Below are 27,026 nucleotides of genomic sequence, written 5' to 3'. Positions count from 1 at the left end.
TCCACCCCCCCCATCTCCTCCCCTGCACACAAACTTAATCGATATATTGACCCCCCCACATCCCCTCCCCCACACACAAAACAAACAGAATCATAACAGATATATCCACCCCGCCAAATCCCCCTCCCCTGCACACAAAAAAAAACACAAACTTAACAGGTATATTGACCCCCCCCCCATCCCCTCCCCTGCACACAAAAAACAAACACAAAAAGCTTGACATGACATTGCTCCGATGACTTCACTAGGAGTTAAAGGGCAGGCGCGCGCGCGCACACCCACGCACAGACACACACACACACACTCACACACACACACAGACACACACTCACTCACACACACACACACACACACACACACACTCACACACACACACACACACACACACACACACACACACACACACACACTCACTCACTCACTCACTCACTCACTCACTCACTCACTCACTCACTCACTCACTCACTCACTCACACACACACACACTCCAATATAGGGTCGTGCTATATAATAGCCCATAGCCAATTGGAGACACTGTGAATATGCCAAAATCTGAGGATAAAGCAGAGCAAAGAGATGATGCATCACTATCTGTCATAGTGCATGAAATTTGCTTCAGACCATTTGATCTTGTTTGCAAATTGCTTGAATTGGAACAGTGTGAAAATGCTCCCCCTTATTCTTGTAATCTGGACTCAGATGGGTTAGTCAGGATCGTTGAGGAGATTGTCAAAAGGAAGGGATATCAGTTCTCTATGTTGTGTCTCTAAATACATAAATAAAGTCAGCATAATATTGGTCAATTTTTTTGCTGAATTACAAAATGCTATGCACATTACTGTAGGCTATAGGCCCACAGATTTCTTGACCGAGAACACACCAGAGCTTTGTTCAATTAAATTTGGCTTCTAGACTTGCACATTAGCAGTGAGCCAGGAACAGCACTTTTGCACTGATCAGAAGGAGCAGCGTTTGAAACAAAATGAGTGGGTTTGTATTCTTACCCACTCATCGTAAGCCAAGTGTGAGGTAGGAGCCATAATAAAGTTTGTAGGACCAGGACGTATTTGTGGTGAAAGATCAAATGAGCTGGACCCAGTCCAGACATCAGGAAGTAGAATGCCAAATCCAAGCATGCCTGACAAAGGAACAGAACTCCCTTTGAGTTTGCCTCCCGAAACTCTCCAAAAGGTGATTCAACATCAAAACCTGAAAGGCAATCGGAAAGATTCCAAAAATTGGTGGCTGGACTAGGATCACAATAGTTGCTCATTTAAAAGAGAAAAAAAAAACGCTTTTAATTATGTGAAATGTATATATTTTCTCTGTGTTTTTTTGTTTAAAATGTTAAATGGAACATTGGTAAAATGTCTTCTTTTAAAGCAGGGATTCTCAACCTGGGGTCCATGGATGCCTCAGCAAATGGTAGGGGTCTATGGCATTAAAAGGGTTTGGAACCCCTGTTTTAAAGAATAGGTGATGGAGAGTCACAGAGTCACAGAGGGTTACGGGACTGATACAGGCCCTTCAGCCAGTACCAACTAGTTTTCATCAGAAACAGGTTTAATAGCACTGGCATACTGTATGCTGTGGAATTTGTTGTTAGGCGGCATTACAATACATAATAATAAAGACTGAATTACCGTAAGATATCTATATATCCAGGTATATAAAAGTTAAGTTAAATAAGTAGTGCAAAGAAGTATTTAGGTAGTCAAGTCAAGTCAGTTTTATTGTCATTTAACTATATACATGTATACAACATATGTAACCATATAATGTATATAGAAACAAGACAACATTTCTCCGAACCAGGGTGCAACGCACAACAGTACACATAACACACGATAAGAGATGCTGCTGCCCACACGGACTGACTGTGGCCTTACTGTTAACAAGTCCAATATCCTATTGCAGAGGGAGGTGTTAAACAATTGAACACACATCCATTACTTCGGCTGGGACCTCGTTCCACACACGCACCACCCTCTAAGTGAGAATCCCTTTCAGGTTTCCCTTGAATACTTTACATCACACCCTTAACCTATGACCTCCTACTCTCACCTAACCTGAGGGCAAAAGACCTGATTGCATTAACCTTATCTATATTCATCATAATTTTGCATCCCTCTTACAAACCTTCCCTCATTCTGCTACACTCCAGGGAATAAAGTCATAACCTATTCAACCTTACCCTGAAACTCAGCTCTCAAGTCCTGGCGACAAGTATTTGAAAATTTTATCTGTACCCTCTCAGTCTTATTGATACCATTCCTGCAGGTAGGTGATCAGAACTGGACACAATACCAAATTCGGCCAATGTCTGTACTGTAGCGCTTTGTGACTCCATCACTCTAACTGGGTGTTCTGAATCGACATTTCGGCCCATGACCTTTCATCAGCACAGAAATAGGCCCTTTGGCCCATCTAGTCTGTGTCAACACCACTTAAGCTGCCTGCTCCCATTGACCTGTACCAGGACCATAGCTTTACATAACTTTACCATCCAGGTACCTATCCAAACTTCTCTTAAATGTTGAAATCGAGCTCGCATGGACCACTTGTGCTGCCAGCTCATTCCACACTCTCACCACCCTCTGGGTGAAGAAGTTTCTCCTCACGTTTCCCATAAACTTCTCACCTTTCACCCTTCAATAGGGTTTCAGTAGGTACATTTAATGTCAGAGAAGTGTATAAAATATACACCTTGAAATTCTTTTTCTTTGCAAACATCCACGAAAACAGTGGAGTGCCCCAACTAATGAATGACGGTTAAATGTTAGACCCCAAAGCACCCCCAGCTCCCCCTCCCACGCATAAACAACAGCAAAGTGATGACACCCCTCCTCCAGCAGCAAAAAAGCATCTGTGCATTTCACCGAGCACTCAAGCGCGCAGCAAAACTACAGCAAAGACACAGACTTGCGGTTCCCCAAAGAATACTCGTTCACCCAGTAATTCAACATACCATAGGCTTGATCTCTCTCCCTAATAAGGGAAAAAGTGGTGTCCCTTTTTCATAGCAAAAGGGAGGACATAACAAAACAACTCTTAAGAACATAAGAAATAGCTCACTGATCTATGGAGTTAAAAGTTGTTCCATTGCTTTTTCCAAGCTCTGTGCCCAAAGAACTCAGGTCTCTGGGCATACAACCAGCTTGCTTCCTTCAATCTCCTGTGTACTCTCGCTACCCATCAGGCAACTGCACCGATCTCGAATCCGCCCGCCTCCAGAGCCAGGAAAATCCAGCACTCTGAAGGCACGCTAGTATTCCAGGCCGTGTCCTTGGCATATCGAAAAGCGGCCGGTCGCGGGTCCCTGAGAGCAGGTTCCAGTTCCGCGACAGCATGTAACTCCAGGTCAGGGTCTTCAAAAGAACCCTGAAAAGGAAAAAAGAAGACATTAAAGATAGAAATAGAACTGTTTCTGAAGACACAAGTTTAAGAGTCTCTGTTAGACACCACCATCCGCAGCTCCACCCGTAACCCATGACTTCTGGTTGTGGTCCCACCCAACCTCAGTGGAAAAAGTCTGCTTGACTTTACCCTATTGATACCCATTATAATTTTGTATACCTCTTATCAAGTTTCCTCTCTATCTTCTACATTCAAAAGAATGCAGTCCTAATCTATTCGACCTTTTCTTATAACTCAGGTCCTCCAGACCGGCAACATCCTTGGAAATTTTCTCTGCACTCTTTCATCCTTGTTTACACCTCTCTTGCAGGTGGGTGACCAAAACTGCACCCCCTACACCAGATTAGGCTTCACCAACTCCATCATAGCATCCTACCTCTGTACCAAGTACATCGATTTATGAAGGCCAACGTGCGAAAAGCTTTCTTTATTACCCTACCTGTAACACCACTTTCAATGAATTATGCACCTGTATTCCCAGATCCATTTGTTCAACCACATTCATTGATGCCCCACCATTTACTGTGTAAGACCTACCATGGTTGGTCCTACTGAAGTGCAAAACATCGTACTTTTCTGCATTAGATTCCATCTGCCATTTTTCAGCCCATTTTTCCAACTGATGCAGATTTCTCTGCAAGCCATGATAGCTGTCCTCACTAAGAAATGCACTAAGCAATGCACAAAAAATGCTGGAGGAACTCAGCAGGCCAGGCAGCATCTGTGGAAAAAAGCACAGTCGATGCTTCAGGCCAAGACCCTTCAGCAGGACTAGAAAAATAATGACTATTCATTACACCCCCAATCATATAACCATATAACAATTACAGCATGGAAACAGGCCATCTCGGCCCTTCTAGTCCGTGCTGAACGCTTTCTCTCACCTAGTCCCACCGACCCCAATCATGATATCAACTGCAAATCTGCTGATCCGGTTAACCACATCATTCTCTAGATCATTGATATAGGTCGATTGCAAACAACAAAGGACTCAGCACCGATCTCTGTGGCACACCGCTCGTCACAGGCCTCCAGTCAGAGGAGGCAACCATCTACAACCACTCCCTGACCTCTCCCACAAAACCAATGTCGAATACAATTTCCTACCTCATCCTGAATGAAATTGATGCCACTTTGCCTCAATTCTATAGACTCTGTATCCATCTCCTGAGTAAATACTGATGTGAAGAATACATTTAAGATCATCCTCATCTGTTTTGGCTCCACACATGGATCACCAATCTGGTCTTCCAGAGGACCTATTTTGTCCTTTGCAATCCTTTTGTTCTTAACATATATGTGATTTCCTTCTTAAGTATTTTCCTGCATTTCTGATACTCCATAAGGACCTCATTTGTTTCCACATGCCTGAACCTGCTTTGCTTCTTTTTCTCTGAACCTGGCCCTCAACCCAAAGCGTCCCTACAATAGTTATCTTTACCCTTTATTCTGACAGGCACATAATAGCTTTGTACTCTCAAAATTTCATTTTTGAAATTTTGAAATCCTAGACATCTTTGCCAGAAACAGCCTGTTCCAATCCATGTTTGGCAGGTAATTTCTGATACCATCAAAATGAGCCTTTCTCCACTTTAGAATCTCAACCTGCGCACCAGACCTATCGTTTGCATATTTACTTTGAAACTAATGGCACTGTCGTCACTGGATGCAAAGTGTTCCCTGGCACAAACTCTTGTCACCTGCCCTGACTCAATCCCTAATAGCAGATCCACTACCATACGCTCTCTTGTTGTACCGATGAAGGAAACTCTATCCCATCTAGTCATTTTGTAGTATGGGATTATCAGTCAATATGTGGAAAGTAAAAATCACCTACTATATCAACCTTATGTTTCTTGGAACAGTCTACGATCTCTTTACAAATTTATTCCTCTAAATTCCTCAGACTGTTGGGTGGTCTGTAATATAGCCCCAATAACATGGTCATACTTTTCTTATTTCTCATTTCCACCCTTAACATCTCACAAGTCAAGTTCTCCAGTCTGTCCTGACGGAGCACTGCCGTGACGTTTTCCCTAACTAGTAACGCCAACCCTCCTGTAATCCCTCCCGCTCTGTCATGTCTAAAACAATGGAACCCTGAGATATTGAGCTGCCAGTCCTGCCCTTCCTGTGTATAAGATGATGAGAGGCATTGATCATGTGGATAGTCAGAGGCTTCTTCCCAGGGCTGAGATGGCTAGCACGAGAGGACACAGTTTGAAGGTGCTTGGAAGTAGGTATAGAGGAGATGTCAGGGGTAAGTTGTTTACACAGAGAGTGGTGAGTGTGTGGAATAGACTGCTGGTGACGGTGATGGAGGCAGATACGACAGGGTCTTTTAAAAGACTCCTGGACAGATACATGGAGCTTAGAAAAATAGAGGGCTATGGGTAACTTCTAAGGTAGGACATGTTCGTCACAACTTTGTGGGCCAAAGGGCCTGTATTGTGCTGTAGGTTTTCTATGTTTCTGTGTTTCTATCTAGGTCTTACTAATGGGTACAACGTCATAATTGCAGGAGCTGATCCATGCTCTGAGCTCGTCCACCTTTCCTACAGTTCTCCTTCCATTGAAATATATGGAGCACAGCTCAGAACAGTGGTCGCACCACGCTCAACCCTTGTGATTTCTAACTTTGCCTGAGGTTTTACCAACATCTGCTTCCACAACCTCTCCACTAACTGTTCTGGCACTCAGGTTCCCAACCCCCTGCAACTCTAGTTTAAACCCCACCGTGCAGCATAAACAAACTTTCCTGCTAGGATATTAGTCCCCCTCCAGTTCAGCTGCAAACCGTCCTTTCTGTACAGGTCCCACCTTCCCTGGAAGAGAGCCCAAAGATCCAAAAATCTTAATCCCTCCCAACTGCACCAACTCCTTAGCTACATATTAAACTGCATAATCTTCCTATTTCTGGCCTCACTAGCACGTGGCATAGGTAGCAATCCTTGGAGATCCTGCCTTTTAACATAACATCTAACTCCATGAGTTCCCTGTGTAAAACCTTGTCACTTGTCCTACCCATGTCATGTGAACCTACAAACGTACATGGGCCATGACTTCGGGCTGTTCACCTTTTCACTTGAGAATGCTGAGGACTCGATCTGAGACCCTGGAGGCAACATGCCATCTGGGAATCTCGTTCTCACCGATAGAATCTTCTGTCCGTTACCCTATTTAATGAATCTCCTATTACCACTGCATGCCTTTTCTCCCCATTTCCCTTCTGAATCACAAAGGCAGACTCAATGCCAGAGTCCCAGCTGCTTTCCTCTGTTAGGTCAACCTCCCCACCCCCCCAACAGTTTCCAAAATGATATATCTGTTGATGAGGGGGCAGCACAGGGTTACTCTGCACTGGCTCCTTAACCCCTTTCGCCTTTCTGACTCTCACCCAGTTTCCCGTGTCCTGCACCTTGGATGTAACTACCTCTATCATGTCCTATCTATCACCCTCTCAGCCTCCTGAATGATCCGGAGTTAATCCAGTTCCAGCTCCAACTCCTTAATACTGTTTGTTAGAAGCTGCAACCGAATGCACTTCTCACAGTGTAGTCGTCAGGGTCACTGCCTTCCCACATCCTGCAAGAGGAGCATTTCACTATCCTGCCTGTCATCTCTCCTGTCCTCGCTGAGCAGATATAAAGGGAGGTTTAAAAAACTTAACCTAAAGCTTTTCCTTCTTGCATTCTCTGACTGAAGCCTTAAGATCACCACTGTGATTCTGTCCACTCAGCCACCGAATGATGTGACAATGTCCCTGCCTTCTTTTAATTTGCTCTGGACTGGTCATCGGTCAAAGCCGTATTACGCCGCCCTAACCCGTTGCTCACTTTTTCTACTCGGGTGGTGGACCTGAGTGAAATCTCCTCCTTGCAAACTTCTGGTGTCCAGACTGACTGCTGGTCAAAGTTCTGTTTCGGCAAGATGGAGGCGTGCATGGATGCAGAGGCCTCTGCAGGGCCCACCAAAGTTGTTCTTGTCTTTCTTAAATGTCACATCCAAGACAATGCCTCCGGGGCTTCACAAGACCCTGATCCAGTGGGGGTGGGGGGGGGGTCCGGGGGTAAGCAGGTACTACACCTGCCCCAAGGGTGACCTGCAGGCTAGTGGAGGGAAGGAGAACCTCACACCTCCTTTGGTAGAGATGTTTCGATGTACTTTTGGTAAATTATGTTAATCCTCTCTTTAATCTTCTTAGAACTATTAATGCTGGGGTTGGAATCTTTTTTGGGGGAATAACCTTTGCAAATTAATTACCCAAAGCTCTAGCGCTTTGCCCCCACTTTATCTGATTACTAAGTCTATTTTGCAGAATTATGTAAATAAGTTCTTAGGGCATTTCATGTAATCTTTTTCGATGTGCTAACTATCCTCCCACAGTTCAGCTTCACAAGAAGTTCCACCCTTTAAATATGTCCAAAACCAACAAACATCTTGTATAGCGGCATGTATAGGCAACAAATTTGCATGTTCAGACACAGGTTTCCTGAGACATACTAGCTGATGAGAACAGTAAACAGATATTAAGGGAGGGATATGAGGGGTATAGATAGGGTAATGCAAGCTGGCTTTTTCCACTGAGGTTTGCGTGGGGGCAAATTAGCGGGAACCTGCTTCCTGCCTCCAGTGTATCCAATCCCTTAATAATCTTATATGTCTCAATCAGATCCCCTCTCATCCTTCTAAATTCCAGTGTATACAAGCCTAGTCGCTCCAATCTTTCAACATATGACAGTCCCGCCATTCCAGGAATTAACCTTGTGAACCTGCGCTGCACTCCCTCAATAGCAAGAATGTCCTTCCTCAAATTTGGAGACCAAAACTGCACACAATACTCCAGGTGGGGTCTCACCAGGACCCTGTACAGCTGCAGAAGGACATCTTTACTCCTATACTCAATTCCTCTTGTTATAAAAGCCAGCATGCCATTAGCTTTCTTCACTGCCTGCTGTATCTACATGCTTGCTTTCATTGACTGATGTACAAGGACACCTAGATCTCGTAGTACTTCCCCTTTTCCTAACTTGACTCCATTTAGTAATCTGTCTTCCTGTTCTTGCCACCAAAGTGGATAACCTCACATTTATCCACATTAAACTGCATCTGCCATACATTTGCCCACTCACCCAACCTGTCCAAGTCACCCTGCATTCTCATAACATCCTCCTGACATTTCACACTGCCACCCAGCTTTGTGTCATCAGCAAATTTGCTAATGTTACTTTTAATCCCTTCATCTAAATCATTAATGTATATTGTAAACAGCTGCGGTCCCAGCACCAAACCTTGCGGTACCCCACTGGTCACAACCCGCCATTCTGAAAGGGACCCGTTAATCGCTACTCTTTGTTTCCTGTCAGCCAGCCAATTTTCAATCCATGTGTCGGGGTCCGGTCCGGTCCGGAATCCGCGTTCCAGGTCTCGATCTGGTCCGAGGGCTCCAGACTCCGGGTCCTGCAGTTGTCCCTCCCATCACCCGTGATCTAGTTAGGACCCTCCTGGCTCAAGGAGGCACACCTGTGACTCATTGAGCTGCAGGTGCTTATAAGGGGCCTTGGGACTGGGCCCAGGTGGGTGGTCGTTTGTTTTGTTTCCTGTTCTCTGCCAGCTCCGAACTCATCTCTGTATTCTGTTATGCTGTCCGGGCTCAGATCTACTCCTCATCATGCTTCTCTGCCCCGTGCCAGTACTGCCAGGTTGGTCCTCTCCCCCATCTTTCTTCCCATGCGCTGGTCCCGCTTCTCCGCTTGTTTGTGTTGTTCGCGCGGTCGTGCCGTCTGCCGGCCTTTCCCGATTTTCCTGTTGTCATGACTGTTGTGTTGGTCACCCTGGACCTATGCCTGTTCCTATCCCTTGCCTCCGTCGGGCAAAGTCCGGCTGACCTGCCACTGCCCGGCGGGGGTTCTGCCCCGTCCTCCTCTTCCGCCCGAACCCTGGGATTGTGCCCCGCACTCGCCGAGGAGTTTGTGTCTTGCCCAGGCCTCCAGTGTTTCCGCCTGGGAGGCGGCCCTACCCGGGACATATGCGGCCCGCCCAGGGAGGGCTCTCCGCCAGCCTATCTAGCCACCTAGACCTACCTGTCTGCCTGAACCCCAGGGACCTGCCTGCCTGCCTGCCTGAACCACGGGAGCCCGCTCCGCTCTGCCTGCCAGAACTCCGGGAGCCCGCACCGCTCTGCCTGCCTGACACTCTATCTACCTGAACCCCAGCTCTACCCTTACATGCCATGGCATCCCCATCCTGTCCTCCCCCTAGTACTTCAGTGTCTGCGTCCTGCGTTTGGGTCCATCCGGCCGCGTTCCTGACACCATGTCAGTACTCAGCCCCCAATACCATGTGCCCTGATTTTGCCCACTAATCTCCTATGTGGGACTTTATCAAAAGCTTTCTGGAAGTCCAGGTACACTACATCCACTGGCTCTCCCTTGTCCATTTTCATAGTTACATCCTCAAAAAACTCCAGAAGATTAGTCAAGCATGATTTTCCCTTCATAAATCCATGCTGACTCAGACTGATCCTTCTACTGCTATCCAAATGTGTTGTAATTTCCTCTTTTATAATTGACTCCAGCATCTTTCCCACCAATGACGTCAGGCTAACCGGTCTATAATTTCTTGTTTTCTCTCTCCCTCCTTTCTTGAAAAGTGGGACAACATTAGCCACCCTCCAATCAGCAGGAACTGTTCCTGAATCTATAGAACATTGGAAAATGATTACCAATGCGTCCACGATTTCTAGAGCCACCTCTTTAAGTACTCTGGGATGCAGACCATCAGGTCCCGGGGACTTATCAGCCTTCAGACTCAACAGTCTATCCAACACTGTTTCTTGCCTAATATAAATTTCCTTCAGTTCATCCTTTACCCTAGTTCCTTTGGCCACTATTACATCTGGGAGATTGTTTGTGTCTTCCCTAGTGAAGACAGATCCAAAGTACCTGTTCAACTCATCTGCCATTTCCTTGTTCCCCATCACAAATTCACCCATTTCTGTCATCAATGGCCCAATTTTGGTCTTAACTATTTTTTTGCTATTCACATACCTAAAGAAGCTTTTACTATCCTCCTTTATATTCTTGGCTAGTTTACCTTCGTACCTCATTTTTTTCTTGGCTTGTTGCCTTTTTTGTTATCTTCTGTTGCTCTTTAAAAGCTTCCCAGTCCTCCGGTTTCCCGCTCATCTTTGCTATGTTATACTTCTCTTTTATTTTTATACTGCCCTTTACTTCCCTCGTCAGCCACGGCAGTCCCTTACTCCCCTTGGGATCTTTCTTCCTCTTTGGAATGAACCGATCCTGGACCTTCTGCATTATTCCCAGAAATACCTGCCATTGTTGTTCCGCTGTCTTCCCTGCTAGGGTATTGTTCCATTGAACTTTGGCCAGCTCCTCCCTCATAGCTCCATAGTTCCCTTTGTTCAACTGTAATACTGACACATCCAATTTTCCCTTCTCCTTCTCAAATTGTAGGTTAAAACATATCATATTATGGTCACTACCTCCTAATGGTTCCTTTACCTTGAGGTCCCTGATCAAATCCGGTTCATTGCACAACACTAAATCTAGAATTGTCTTCTCCCTGGTAGGCTCCAGTACCAGCTGTTCTAAGAATCCATCTTGCAGGCACTCCACAAACTCCCTTTCTTGGGGTCCAGTACCATTCTGATTCTCCCAGTCTACCTGCATGTTGAAATCCCCCATGACAACTGTATCATTATCTATGCGACATGCCAATTTTAACTCTTCATTCAACTTACACCCTACATCCAGACTGCTGTTTGGGGGCCTGTAGATAACTCCCATTATGGTCTTTCTACCCTTAGAATTTCTCAGTTCTATCCATACTGACTCTACATCCCCAGATTCTATGTCCCCCCTCGTAAAGGACTGAATATCATTCCTCACCAACAGAGCCACCCCACCCCCTCTGCCAGTCAGTCTGTTCTTTCGATAAGATGTATATCCTTGAACGGCAGACTCTGTCCCAGTGAGCACTGACACTGACTGACCCCGGGTGCGGAGGGACGACAGACTCTGTCGCGGTGAGTACGGACAGTGACTGACCCCGGGTGCGGAGGGACGACAGACCCTGTCACAGTGAGTACGGACAGTGACTGACCCCGGGTGCGGAGGGACGACAGACTCTGTCACGGTGAGTACGGACAGTGACTGACCCCGGGTGCGGAGGGACGACAGACTCTATCACGATGAGTACAGACAGTGACTGACCCCGGGTGCGGAGGGACGATAGACCTTGTCACCGTGAGTACAGACAGTGACCGACCCCGGGTGCGGAGGGACGACAGACCCTGTCATGGTGAGTACGGACAGTGACTGACCCCGGGTGCGGAGGGACGACAGACCCTGTCACGGTGAGTACGGACAGTGACTGACCCCGGGTGCAGAGGGACGACAGACTCTGTCAGGGTGAGTACGGACAGTGACTGACCCCGGGTGCGGAGGGACGACAGACTGTGTCGCGGTGAGTACGGACAGTGACTGACCCCGGGTGCAGAGGGACGACAGACTCTGTCGCGGTGAGTACGAACACGGACAGTCACTGACCCCGGGTGCGGAGGGACGACAGACCCTGTCACGGTGAGTACGGACAGTGACTGAACCCGGGTGCGGAGGGACGACAGACCCTGTCACGGTGAGTACGGACAGTGACTGACCCCGGGTGCGGAGGGACGACAGACTCTGTCACGGTGAGTACGGACAGTGACTGACCCCGGGTGAGGAGGGACGACAGACTCTATCACGATGAGTACAGACAGTGACTGACCCCGGGTGCGGAGGGACGACAGACCCTGTCACGGTGAGTACAGACAGTGACTGACCCCGGGTGCGGAGGAATGACAGACTCTCTTACGGTGAGTACGGACAGTGACCGACCCCGGGTGCGGAGGGACGACAGACCCTGTCACGGTTAGTACGGACAGTGACTGACCCCGGGTGCGGAGGGACGACAGACCCTGTCACGGTGAGTACGGACAGTGACTGAGCCCGGGTGCGGATGGACGACAGACTCTGTCCCGGTGAGTACGGACAGTGACCGACCCCGGGTGCGGAGGGACGACAGACCCTGTCACGGTGAGTACGGACAGTGACTGAGCCCGGGTGCGGATGGACGACAGACTCTGTCCCGGTGAGTACGGACAGTGACCGACCCCGGGTTCGGAGGAATGACAGACCCTGTCACGGTGAGTACGGACAGTGACCGACCCCGGGTGCGGAGGGACGACAGACCCTGTCACGGTTAGTACGGACAGTGACTGACCCCGGGTGCGGAGGGACGACAGACCCTGTCACGGTGAGTACGGACAGTGACTGACCCCGGGTGCGGAGGGACGACAGACTCTGTCACGGTGAGTATGGACAGTGACTGACCCCGGGTACGGAGGGACGACAGACTCCCATGTAGAGACAGAAACAGGAGTTTATACATCGGAACTCCCGATCATTGGCATGACCAAGTAACACTGTGAGACGAATCATTCTCAAAACAAGGAACCCTCAATAGGTGCTAATGAGGAGTATGTTTTAAATCATCTCAGAGTGCAGAAAACCCTTTCCAGTCAAAATAAACTGTAAGATTGCACAGAAAGCACAAGGCCTTAACAACACTAGTTCAGACAAAAATTAAGAAATAGATGTGCTTGAGAACTCTGGGAGCTCAGCACTCTATGGCTCACCACAGAGGGCCGTAAGTCTCATAAAGTAGATCATAGAAGAATAGAGGGCAGTACAGGCCATTTGGCCCATGATATCATGCTGACTCTTTAACCTGCTCCAAGATGAATCCATCCCAGGTGTAAAAAAACCTCCCTCTAACATCTCCCCTATACGTTCCTCTAATTGCCTTAATATTATCATCTTCATTATGAGCCCTGTTGTACGATGTTAGCAGTCATGTTCTCTTTGTCCATGATTGTCATTGGCAAATTTTTCTACAGAAGTGGTTTGCCATTGCCTTCTGGGCAGTGTCCTTACAAGACAGTTGACCCCAGCTATTAACAATACTCTTCAGAGATTGTCTGTCTTATGTCAGTGCTCACATAACCAGGACTTGTGATATGCACCAGCTACTCATTTGACCATCCACCGCCTGTGCCCATGGCTTCACATGACCAGGACTGGGGGGGCTAAGCAGGTGCCACACTTTGCCAAAGGTTGACCTACGTACTGGCAGAGGGAAGGAGCACCTTACATCTCCTTTGGTAGTAACATATCTCCACCCCACCTCCCATATTAGATAAGGGACCAAAATTGCTCACAATGCTCCAATATTTTTCTAATTTTAGATTTCCAGCATCTGCAGTGTGCAGTTATTGAAAACCATGGGCCGAGATTTGAAAATTTACCAATGAGGTTATGAGGAATGTAGAATCCTTTCACGTTACCCTAATGCCCTGGTTTGCAGAAGATGCCTACATCAGGTTCTCAACTTGGTCATCATTGCTGAGGTATTATATTTATGTTTGCCTGTCATGTTTAATGAATCGTGGCATTGAATTCAAAATTAGCAATAGTTGCACCAGATTGCTGGTCATGACTGCAAAGGGCTTAGTTTTTTTTGGTACTGTCTGGTTAATTGTCTCAATTAAAATAGTTATGTGTATGATTTCAAACCATTAGACAATAAGACAATAAGGTATAGGAACAGAATTAGGCCATTTGGCCCATCGAGTTTGCTCTACCATTTCATCATGGCTAATCCATTTTCTATCTCAGCCTCAATCTCCTGCTTTCTCCCCATGTCCCTGAGTAATCAAGAATCTATCAGAAACTACTTTAAATATAAACAAAGACCTGGCCTCCACAGCTACCAGTGACAATGAATTCCACAGGTTCACCACTCTCTGGCTAAAGAATCTCCTCATCATCTCCATTCTAACAGGACAACCCTCTATTCTGAGGCTGTGTCCTCTGGCCTTCGACTTCTCCAGCATGGGAAACAACCTCTCCACATCCACCCTATTGAGGCCTTTCAACATTTAATAGGTTTCAATGAGATCACCCATCTCATCATTTTTCTGAATTCCTGTGAGTAGAGGTCCACAGATATCAAACACACTTCATATGACAAGCCTTACAATCTTGGAATCATTTTTGTGAACCTCCTTTGAACCCTTTCAAATGTCAGAACACCCTTTATTAGATACGGGGCCCAAAACTGCTCACAATACTCCAAGTGAGGCCTCACCAGTGCTTTATAAAGTCTCAACATTACATCCTTGCTTTTATATTCCGGTCCTTACAAACTGAAAGTGAACTTCACATTTGCCTTCCTCACCACAGACTCAACCTTCAAATATACCTTTCAGGAATCCTGCACGAGAACTCCTAAGTACCTTTGCATCTCAGTTTAAACCAGTCATTAAAGAGTAAAGATTTGCTTTGCCACATTTACATCGAAACATTGGGAGATACAATAGAAGGGTCATTTGCACTAAATTCAATCAGTGGAGGATTGTGCTGGGGAAGCCCACAAGTGTTACCACACTACTGGCACCAACACAGCATGCCCACAACTCACTAGCCATAAACTATACGTTTTAACACTAATGGTACGTTTCCAGAATCTGGGAGGTAAAGGTTATGGAGTAAAGAGTAAAAAGTAAAGGTTAAGGAGCGAATCTAAAACAGTGCTCACTCCATGAACATCTCCTGGTGCTGAGGATTATTGAGACATGTAGACATAAGCTGGGTGACTGTTTGATGATATTGATTACAAATGTTGAGGGAGGAGGGGTGCTGGTTTGATACCCAAGTTCTCTCTGCACTGATTCATAGTCATGCTGGGTGTTTGAGACTGGACTGTGCTTTGGATGGGCCATTAGTTTTGACCAACATTCTCCTGTGTTATATATTGTATGTAAACCTTTGAGAATTACAGTACTGTGCAAAAGTCTTTGGCACATATTTATAGCTAAGGTTTCTAAGACCTTTGCACAGTACTGTAGTAATTTTATGTATTACACTGTACTGCTGCCGCAAAAGAAACACAAATTTCATGACGTATGTGAATGATGATAAACCTGATCCTGATGTGGGTCTTAACCGTGGACTGAGAGTGGGAAGGGGCAGGGAGAGGGGAGTCGTGGTTGGGAAGGGGGCAGGGAGAGGGGAGTCGTGGTTGGGAAGGGGGCAGGGAGAGGGGAGTCGTGGTTGGGAAGGGGGCAGGGAGAGGGGAGTCGTGGTTGGGAAGGGGGCAGGGAGAGGGAGTTGTGGTTGGGAAGGGGGCAGGGAGAGGAGAGTCGTGATTGGGAAAAGGGGCAGGGAGAGGGGAGTCATGGTTGGGAAAAGGGGCAGGGAGAGGGAGTCGTGGTTGGGAAGGGGGCAGGGAGAGGGGAGTCGTGGTTGGGAAGGGGGCAGGGAGAGGGGAGTCGTGGTTGGGAAGGGGGCAGGGAGAGGGAGTTGTGGTTGGGAAGGGGGCAGGGAGAGGAGAGTCGTGATTGGGAAAAGGGGCAGGGAGAGGGGAGTCATGGTTGGGAAGGGGGCAGGGAGAGGGGAGTTGTGGTTGGGAAAAGGGGCAGGGAGAGGGGAGTCATGGTTGGGAAAAGGGGCAGGGAGAGGGGAGTCGTGGTTGGGAAAAGGGGCAGGGAGAGGGGAGTCATGGTTGGGAAGGGGGCAGGGAGAGGGGAGTTGTGGTTGGGAAAAGGGGCAGGGAGAGGGGAGTCGTGGTTGGGAAAAGGGGCAGGGAGAGGGGAGTCGTGGTTGGGAAAAGGGGCAGGGAGAGGGGAGTCGTGGTTGGGAAAAGGGGCAGGGAGAGGGGAGTCGTGGTTGGGAAAAGGGGCAGGGAGAGGGGAGTCGTGGTTGGGAAAAGGGGCAGGGAGAGGGGAGTCGTGGTTGGGAAAAGGGGCAGGGAGAGGGGAGTCGTGGTTGGGAAGGGGGCAGGGAGAGGAGAGTCGTGATTGGGAAAGGGGCAGGGAGAGGGGAGTCATGGTTGGGAAAAGGGGCAGGGAGAGGGGAGTCATGATTGGGAAGGGGGCAGGGAGAGGGGAGTTGTGGTTGGGAAAAGGGGCAGGGAGAGGGGAGTCGTGGTTGGGAAAAGGGGCAGGGAGAGGGGAGTCATGGTTGGGAAGGGGGCAGGGAGAGGGGAGTTGTGGTTGGGAAAAGGGGCAGGGAGAGGGGAGTCGTGGTTGGGAAAAGGGGCAGGGAGAGGGGAGTCGTGGTTGGGAAAAGGGGCAGGGAGAGGGGAGTCGTGGTTGGGAAAAGGGACAGGGAGAGGGGAGTCGTGGTTGGGAAGGGGGCAGGGAGATGGGAGTCATGGTTGGGAAAAGGGGCAGGGAGAGGGGAGTCGTGGTTGGGAAAAGGGGCAGGGAGAGGGGAGTCGTGGTTAGGAAAAGGGGCAGGGAGAGGGGAGTCGTGGTTGGGAAAAGGGGCAGGGAGAGGGGAGTCGTGGTTGGGAAGCAGCAGAGAGACATTCTGGAATACAAATATGAGAAAATCTGCTGATGCTGGAAATCAAAACAATATAAAATCAAAACAGGCCAGGCAGCAGCTATGGAAGAGAGTAAACAGTCAATGTTTCAGGCCAAGACCCTTCATCAGGACTGGGAAAAAAAGATGAGAAGTCAGAACAACAAGGTGGGGGAGGGTAGGAAGAAGTACAAAGTGGTAGGTGATAGGTCAAGTAAAGTCACTTTTATTATCATTTCGACCATAACTGCTGGTACAGTACACAGTAAAAATGAGACAACGTTTTTCAGGACCATGGTGTTACATGACACAATACAAAAAACTAGACTGAACTACGTAATAAAAAAAACAACACAGAGGAAGCTACACTAGACTACAGACCTACACAGGACTGCATAAAGTGCACAAAAACAGTGCAGGCATTTACAATAAATAATAAACAGGACAGTAGGGCAAGGTGTCAGTCCAGGCTCCAGGTATTGAGGAGTCTGTTAGCTTGGGGGAAGAAACTGTTACATTGTCTGGTCGTGAGAGCCCGAATGCTTCGGAGCCTTTTCTCAGACGGCAGGAGGGAGAAGAGATTGTATGAGGGGCGCGTGGGGTCCCTCATAATGCTGTTTCCTTTGCGGATGCAGCGTGTATTGTAAATGTCCGTGATAGCAGGAAGAGAGACCCCAATGATCTTCTCAGCTGACCTCACTATCCGCTGCAGGGTCTTGCGATTCGAGGTGGTGCAATTTCCAAACCAGGTAGTGATGCGGCTGCTCAGGATGCTCTCAATACAACCCCTGTAGTATGTGATGAGGATGGGGGGTGGGAGATGGACTTTCCTCAGCCTTCGCAAAAAGCAGAGATGCTGCTGGGCTTTCTTTGCTATGGAGCTGGTGTTGAGGGACCAGGTGAGATTCTCCGTCAGGTGAACACCAAGAAATTTGATGCTCTTTACAATCTCTACCGAGGAGCCGTCGATGTTCAGCGGGGAGTGGTCGCTCCGTGCCCTCCTGAAGTCAACAACCATCTGTTTTGTTTTGTTTACATTCAGAGACAGGTTGTTGGCTCTGCACCAGTCCATTAGCTGCTGCACCTCCTCTCTGTAAGCTGACTCGTTGTTCTTGCTGATGAGACCCACCACGGTCGTGTCATCGGCGAACTTGATGATGTGGTTCGAGCTGTGTGTTGCAGCACAGTTGTGGGTCAGCAGAGTGAACAGTGGACTGAGCACGCAACCCTGGGGGGCCCCCGTGCTCAGTGTGATGGTGTTGGAGATGCTGCTCTTGATCCAGACTGACTGAGGTCTCCCAGTCAGGAAGTCTAGGATCCAGTTGCAGAGGGAGGTGTTCAGGCCCAGTAGGCTCAGCTTTCCAATCAGTTTCTGAGGTGAAACTGAGAGAGGGGGAGAGTGTGAAGTAAAGAGCCGGGAAGTTGTTTGGTGAAAGAAATAAAGGGCCGGAGGTGGGGGTAGAATCTGAGAAGAGACAGTAGAAGACCATGGAAGAAAAGGAAAGGGGAGGAGACTAGAGGGAGTTGATGGGGAGGTAAGGAGAGAAACAGGAATGGGAATATTGATAGGGAGGGTGGGATGTTCCTGCCATCAGGTTGGAGGCTACCCCAATGGAATATAACGTGTTGCTCCTCCAACCTGAGTGTGGCCTCATCATAGTAGTAGAGGAAGCCATGGACTGACATGTTGGAATGGGAATGGGAAGTAGAATTGAAATGGGTGATTACTGGGAGCTCCCTCAATTTCTGGCATGGGTGCTTAGCAAAGTGCTCTCCCAACCTATGTCGGGACTCACCGATAAACAGGAGGCCACACCGGGAGCACTGGACGTAGTAAATCATCCCAACAGATTCCCAGGTGAAGTGTTGCCTCACCTGGAAGGATTGTTTAGGGCCCTGAATGGTAGTGAGGGAAGAGGTGTCGGAGTTGTTCTACTTGCAAGGAAACCATCAGGAGGGAGATCATGGGGAGAAATGAATGGACAAGGGAGTCACGTAGGGAATGATCCCTGCAAAAAGTGGAAAGAGAGAGAGGGAAAGATGTGCTCAGTGGTTGGATCTCATTGGAGATGGTAGAAGTTATAAAGCATTATGTGCTGGACATGGAGGCTAGTGGGGTGGTAGGTGAGGACTAGAGGAACCCTTTCCCTGGTGGGAAGGTGGGAGGGCAGACGTGCGTGAAATGGAAGAGGAGCCGATGAGAGCGGAGGAAGGAAAATCGCTTTCTTTGAAGAAGGAGGACATCTCATTGGCTCCGAAATGTAAAGCCTCAGCCTGGGAGCAGATGCGGCAGAGATAGAGGGACTGAGAGAAGGCGATGGCAATTCTTACTAGGGGCGGGGTGGGAAAATGTATCACCCAGGCAGTTGTGGGAGTCAGTGGGTTAATAAGAACTAATATAGGTAAACTGTCTCCAGAGACAGAGAGATTGAGAAAGGGGAGGGAGGTGTCGGAAATGGAGCAGATAAATTTGAGGGCAGGGTGGAAGTTGGAGGCAAAGTTGATGAAGTCAACGAGCTCTGTATGAGTGCAGGAAACAGCACCAATGCAGTCATTGATGTAGCGTAGGAAAAGTTGAGGGTGGACGCCAGTGTAGGCTTGGAACATAGACAGTTGTACGTAGCTGACAAAAAGCTGGGCCCATGCGAGTCTCCATGGCTACACCTTTGGTTTGGAGGAAGTGGGAAGAGCCAAAAGAGAAATTATTGAGAGTGAGGAGCAGTTGCACCAGACAGAGACATCTGTAATGATCAATAAACCAATTGTTTGAAATCAAATGACTTTCCGTGGCTGGTGTCTCAGGGCTGGGTGTATCTGCATCTGTGTCACCTCCAAGCTCCTGGCACTCCTTCTCTGCCACCTGTCCCATACCTCTTCCACGGTGGTCCACCCTCACCATCCCCAACATCCTTCGCTCCTGCCTGATTAACAAACTCACTTTCCGCTCCACATTGACAAATACAATACTGTGCAAAGGTCTTAGGCAGTCCAGCTGTATATTTGTGCCCAAGACATTGGCACGGTACTGTATGTATCAAGAGGTATGGGCCTTGTTGTATTGTTGTTACCACCCACAGCATTGGCAGCATTTAATAAAGTTACTTTATCTATCCTTGTATAAGAATATCCTTGTAATTTGCCTTAACGAAAGGAGTCTATGGATACCACACTGTCAACATGTTTGGGATGTCACAGCTTGAAGAAGTATGCAAACTATAATCAGATATGAAGTAACAGCAAGTTGACTTGTAGACCATAAGACATAGAGGCTGCAAAGTTGGTTACTTAATCCTTGTCCGGTGCTTCTGGTGTGGCCTTTTATATATTGGTGAGACCTGACACAGACTGGGAGACCGTTTCGCTGAACACCTATGCTCGGTCCGCCAGAGAAAGCAGGATCTCCCAGTGGCCACACATTTTAATTCCGCGTCCCATTCCCATTCTGATATGTCTATCCATGGCCTCCTCTACTGTCAAAATGAATCCAAACTCAGGTTGGAGGAACAACACCTTATATACCGGTTAGGTAGCCTCCAACCTGATGGCATGAACATTGACTTCTCTAACTTCCGTTAATGCCCCTCCTCCCCTTCTTACCCCATCCCTGATATATTTAGTTTTCTCCCCCTCCTTTTTTTTCTCTCCCTCTGCCCATCACTCTGCCTGTTCTCCATCTCCCTCTGGTGCTCCCCTCCCTCTTTCTTTCTCCTGAGGCCTCCCTTTCCCTTCTTCAGCTCTGTATCCCTTTTGCCAGTCACCTTTCCAGCTCTCAGCTTCACCCCACCCCCTCCAGTCTTCTCCAATCATTTCGCATTTTCCCCTCCCTCTCCTACTTTCAAATCTCTTACTAACTTTCCTTTCAGTTAGTCCTGATGAAGCGGCTTGGCCGGACACGTTGACATTGCTTCTTCCTATAGATGCTGCCTGGCCTGCTGCGTTCCACCAGCATTTTGTGTGTGTTACTTAATCCTTATTATTTGTCTTTGTCAGTAGCAACACAAAAGGGTCTTTAGAATTGGAGTTGACCTCTTTCTCCAGAATAAAAGTTGTATTTTCTTATTGGGGTTAATACGTGTGAAGTTAATTGCCTGAAACATTTTCTAAACTGCTTCATTAACAAGATAAATGCATATTATGGTTTTCACATGATCTTGTTTCTGCATGATTATCAATCTCATCTACTAAAATACAACTAAAATAATTTAACACAATACAATAAACACATCAATTCCTCATTCTGGTTAAGCAAATTCCTGAGCTCTTTCTCTATTCCCCACTCTGACCTTTTACCTCTTCTTATTTGTCTATCACTTCCCCCGGGTCCCCTTTTCCTTCCCTTTCTCTTGTCCTCCACTCTCCTCTCCTATCAGATTCGTTCTCCAGTCCTTTATCTTTCCTACCCACCTGGCTTTCCATATTATCTTCTAGCTATCCTCCTTCCACTCTCCCCAGCTTTTAATTTTGGCATCTTCCCCTTCTTTCTCAGTCCTGAAGAAGGATCTTGGCACAAAACATCGACGTTTGGCCATTTCCATAGATGCTTTGTGTCCTTCTGAGTTCCTCTAGCATCTTGTGTGTTTTGGTCCGGATTTCCAGCATTTGCAGACTTTCTCATGTCTACAATAAAAAGCATTCTGTATTTTAGTGGTGGAAACAGAAGACTATGTGCAAGATATACATATTCACCCTAACCTGGTTATATGCGGGGGATACGTTCCCCGCAGCCAATGCATAATGTAAAAGTGCATAACGTGAATAATTATTTAAATGGAGAAAATAGGGATGTGTTTTGAAGGGCTTCCTAAATATGTTTTATCTTTAATTTATTCACATTTTCATACCAATCCGACACAAAAGCAATACCACAAGGCAACATTCGTATTATATATCATCAATTTAAGGTAACATTCAACGTAATAAATCATAGAATGTTCACATACTGGGGTGTACAGTACTCACCAACAGTGGCAGGTGTGTTGGCTCCGGGAGATGAGTGGTTGTTGTGGTCCCGGGCAGCTTTACGTGGATGAGGTGGATGGTTGTGGGTCGTCAGGATCATATCAAGGACAGCAAGGGGTGAAGGAAGACTCACAGAATGCTCAGTACTGCTGGCAGCAGGAGATGACACCGGTTTGAAGGAAGTGATGAGGGTTGTTTTCTTGGCAGCATTTTGTTTTTCAGCATAAGTTTGCTTGAAGGGAAGAAGGCTCGACGGCAGGGAACGACTGAAATGCTGACTCCGTTCTAAACTTGGGTCCGTGTCCATCACCATTTGTGCCAAGTGTTCTGCAGCCTTAAAAAACGTTGCCAGTTGCTTCACCGTAAAATCCTTCACCTGCAACTCGACACTTTCCTCTTCATCACTATCACTTTCGGTCCGAGTTAAATGCGGAAGGTCATCCACACTTAATTCTTCACCATGAGAATCCAGGAGTTCTACCACATCAGCAGTCTCAAGATCTGAGAATCCTTCCCCACCAATTTTAAGGCTGAGAGCCACACAATCCTGGAAAGCTGCAGTGAAGGCAGGAAACCCATTGAGGGTGTGCACACACTCCACCCAAATTGATTTCCACGCTCCATTGAGAGCAGAAGACATGACCTCTTCCCAGGATTCATCAATGTTGTTGATGGCATGTCTGATGTTGAAGGATTTCCACCATTCCCTCACCGTTGGTAAGCTCCCTGGATTTTCAAAATCATCTGTTGCTTGCAGCATCTAAGAGATAGTTTGTTGTAAAAAAAATATGCCTTGAATGTGGATATCACAACTTGGTCAAGTGGTTGAATCAGTGATGTTGTGTTAGGCGGCAGGAAACGCACTGTTATGTTAGGATGAATGCTGTCCAAATGTTTAGGATGTCAAGCATTGTCAAGCAACAAAAGAACTTTAAAGGCAAGATTCTGTTCCCGGCAGTAGCGTTTGGCCTCAACAGCAAAATGATTAGCAAATCAATCTTCAAAGATCTGACCAGTGACCCATGCTTTCTTGTTGGCTGCCCAGTGGACAGGAAGCATATTCTTACTCAAACCTGTAAGAGCACGGGGGTTTAGTGAGCAGTAAACTAAGAGAGGCTTCATCTTACAGTCTGCTTTGGCATTGGAACACATAAGCAAAGTCAATCTGTCCTTTGCTTCCTTGAAACCTGATGCAGTCTTTTCATCCTTACTTATGTGAGTGCGTTTTGGCATACGCTTTCAAAAAAAACCGGTCTCATCTGCATTAAACACCTGCTTTGGTGTGATGTCTGACTCAGCTGCCATAGCTTGCACAGGGTAGTGTTCAGCAGCTTCGTGGTCAGCACTAGCTTGCACAGCTAAGTTGTGAAGCCTGTGACCATGGTAACAATCTTTGAAGACACTTGTGATGAATCAATCACTGCACTTTTTATTTTCTCAGCGTTTTTCTTTATGTTACTGATTGTGGACTCACCCAGGCCGAAGTAGCATCCCAGAGCTGTGTTACCTTCACCAGACGCCACCGTATTTGTAATTTCCAACTTTTTTTTCAAGTGTTAAAGAGGTTTTTTGCTGCTTGGCTGATGGCCCAGGACTTGACATCGGATACTTCGGAGGCATTGTTGAATATTTCAAGCACAAAATCACTGCACCGTAGATAAAAACAACAAAAGTTTAAGAGAGCAAGGTCGCACATCCACACGTTGCCAAAACCAATGTGAGACTGGTGGGAGTGAGACTGTGAGGCGAGCGCACGTGACTGGATAGGACGTGACAGGCGTGCCCAGATAGGACGCCAGTCCATCGCGAGGTTAACTTCCAGCATTTTGCCAGTACCCATTTTCAGCTGGGTGGACTAGAGCAGTGCCTTGCTCAAGGACACAACACGCTGCATCGGCTGGGGCTCGAACTCACGTCCTTCAGATCGCTAGTCCGACGCCTTAACCACTTGGCCACGCACGAGGATAGGGTGTTTTTATTTTTGTTGTGAAGATAAAAGCATAAACTCTCTTTCCCATTGGATATCAAACCAGCATACAACTTTGATTAAAGGTGATATTACAAATTATTCACCCATACAAAATATCATGCAGCTTTTCAATTTACGTTTGTAATTATTTTCCTGGTCAACTAAAATCACCTCTTTCTTAGATCAATGTGATTTCAGGGGACATATTCAAAGTTCAAAATTCAAAGCACATTTATTATCGGAGCATGAATACATTACACGTTCTTGGGATTCGTCTCCTTACAGGCAGCCACACAACAAAAAAAACATTAGAACCCATTTAAAAAAGATTGTCAAACACTCAATGAGAGGGGAAAAAACAAATCATGCAAACAATAAAATAGCAAACAAGTGCAAACAAAATAGCATTCAGAACATGTTTTGTATGCCAAATGTTCTCAACCATAGACTGTTTAGCAAAATAAACAACTTTAACTTTGCAAGATAAAAAGAAATAGTAAGTTAATGGAGCAGAAGTGATCAAACAATCTGTCGGAGAAACCTGATGGGGTAGAGCAGAGTCTGTTGGGGGGGGGGGTGGGTGGGAAGAATTGTTGACATTCACTTCAAAAACTTGCATTAGGTCTTGTGGGGGGTGGTGAATAGTGGGGGGTGTTATTTCTGGACTGAGTTAGATTCGCCCATGAAATACACTGAAAGAGATCATGAAGGACCTTTAGTGAGATGGAATTTCTTTAGCCGGAGGGTGGTGAATCTGTGGAATTCTGTGCTACAGCCACCTGTGGAGGCTAAGTCATTGGGTATATTTAAAGTGGAGGTTGATAGGTTCTTGATTAGTCAGGACATCAAAGGTTATGGGGAATTAGAATCAGGTTTAATAACATTGGCATATGTCGTGAAGTTTGTTGCCTTTGTGGAAGAAGTACAATGCAATACATAATTATAGAGAAAAAAATTGTGTATTACATTGTAAGTATATATCAGGTAGATGGAGCTTGTCAGCCTGGGAAGGCAGTCCATCTAAGAGAGGGGAAACTCTGATTTCAAACCTCCGCTGCCTTGCGGCCATACCCAATCTTGGGAAAGGCTTCGGGAGTAAACCCTGAGGACAAATCCAGAGCTGGAGTCCCTGAGGCAGTCTGACGTTGCCTTCACCCTCGTTCTGGCAACTTCTGTGACGACACTGGTGCCAAGTTGTATCAGCCCTTGCCCTTCCTTTGGACAACATTGGTGGCGTGGAGAGGGGAGATTTGTTGCTTGGGCAACTGCCAGTTTTCCATACAACCTTGCCCAGGCCTGTGCCCTGGAGAGGGCACAGACTTTCCAGGCACAGATCCAAGGTCTCGCGATACCAACAGATGCCATCACAATATAACTTATATAAGTGCAAAACATAAAAATACAAAAGTAGTGAGGTAATGTTCATGGGTTCAATATCCATTCAGAAATCTGATGGCAGAAGGGAAGAAGCTGTCCCTGAATCGTTGAGTGTGTGCCTTTAGGCTTCAAAATCTCCTTCCTGAAGGTAGCAATGAGAAGAGGGCATGTCCTAGGTGATGGGGATCCTTCATGATGGATGCCGCGTTTTTGAGACATTGCTCCTTGACGCTTCCTGGATGCTATGAGGCTGGTGCCCATGATGGAGCTGACTAAGTTTACAACCCTCTGCGGCTTATTCCGATCCTTTGCGGTGACCCCCCCCCCCCCCACACACCAGACAGCGATGCAGCCAGTTAGAATGCTCTCCACCGTACATCTGTAGAAATTGGCAAGTATCTTTGGCGACATAACAAATCTCCTCAAACTCCTAACGAAATATAGCTGCTGTCTTGCCTTCTTTGTAGATACATTGATACATTGGGAAGGAGGTTGTGATGGATAATGGATCATGGTGAAATGGTGGAACAAGTTCAATGGGCCGAGTGGTCTAACTCTGCTCCTATGTCTTATGATCTTATGGAATGTGTTTGTACTGCATTCTCCCTGGTTCCCTTGTCCAATATTTTGCCATTTGAAAGATTAAGCTTTTTTTTCCAGGGCCCAGGACCGACTGATTATCATCTTGAAATCCAAAACTTTCATAGTGTTTGACCCTAGTGCAGGGCCCTGGTCAGGAATTTGGAACTGGTTTATTATTGCCACATGTCATATACTTATTGTTGCCCCAGTAAAACAGCCAACAGCAGCAAAGGCCCTACCTACAGAACTTTGCAGAAGTCTTAGGCACATATATATATTGCAGGAATGCCTGGGACTTTTGCACAGGACTGCAGTAATTTTATGTACTGCAGCAAAATAAAAAGCAAATTTCATGGCGTATGTGAGTAATGATAAACCTGATTCTGATATGGGTCTCTACTGTGTACTGAGAGTGGGAAGAGGACAGGAAGAGGGAAATCATGGTTGAGAGAAGGGGAAGGAGTGGGCAACACCAGAGATGAATTCTGTAATAATCAATAAACCATTTATTTGGAATCAAATGACCTTGCCTGGTGTCCCATGGCTGGGTGTGTCTGCACCCACATGCTCCCCCCCCCACTCCCCATCCTTGGCACTCCTTCTTTGCCACCTGTCCCACACCCCTCTTGTGGTGCTCCACCCTCGCCACTCCCAACACAATTGTTCCTGCATTATTTACAAACTCTCTCTTCGCTCCACATGGACAAATACAGTACTGTGCAAAAATCTTAGGCATCCCAACTATACAGGTGTGTGTACTAAGGCTTTTGCACAACACTGTAGATACTCTCTTCTCCCGTCTGCCATCGGGCAGAAGATACAAAAACCCGAAAGCATGTACCACTGGGCTCAAGGTCAGCCTTTACCCGACTGTTATATGATTACTGAGCAATTTCCTGGTCAAAATCAAATTGACTCTTGACCTGACAATACACCTTGTTATAATCTTGCACTTTAATGCTTGTTTCAGAATTTCACACACACGTCACACACTTGACAATTCAGGAACAGCTTCTTCCCCTCTACCACCAAAAATCTGAATGGACATTGAACCCATGACCATTTCCTCACCACTTTTTTACTTCTATTTTTGCACTACTTATTTAATCTAACTATTATTTGCAATAATTCGCAGTTTTTCTCTATTATTACATATTGCATTGTACTGCTGCTGCAAAGACAACAAATTTCACAACATTTCACAGTGATATTAAATCTGATTCTGACTCAGGTTCACTTGTGCTGTTGTTGTTACACTTCATTTTGTTATTTACCTTGGTCTACACTGTGTA

The 27,026-nt window shown here is 46.8% G+C and overlaps 1 protein-coding gene across 1 annotated transcript; it reads right to left on the bottom strand.

Annotated features, from left to right (window-relative positions):
- Positions 1-2,758: 2,758 nt before the first annotated feature.
- Positions 2,759-23,389, bottom strand: LOC132400250 (tigger transposable element-derived protein 1-like). Its single transcript, XM_059981229.1, has 2 exons — positions 21,807-23,389; positions 2,759-3,381 (listed from the first exon to the last, which is right to left on the bottom strand). Exons 1-2 carry the CDS (start codon positions 22,564-22,566, stop codon positions 3,371-3,373), a joined length of 771 nt encoding a protein of 256 aa, XP_059837212.1. The 5' UTR covers positions 22,567-23,389; the 3' UTR covers positions 2,759-3,370.
- Positions 23,390-27,026: the final 3,637 nt, after the last annotated feature.

Source organism: Hypanus sabinus, chromosome 10 (assembly GCF_030144855.1).
Source record: "Hypanus sabinus isolate sHypSab1 chromosome 10, sHypSab1.hap1, whole genome shotgun sequence".
Lineage (NCBI taxonomy): Eukaryota > Metazoa > Chordata > Chondrichthyes > Myliobatiformes > Dasyatidae > Hypanus > Hypanus sabinus.
Note: the sequence above shows the minus strand (reverse complement) of the source record. Positions and strands in the feature narration are given on the sequence as shown.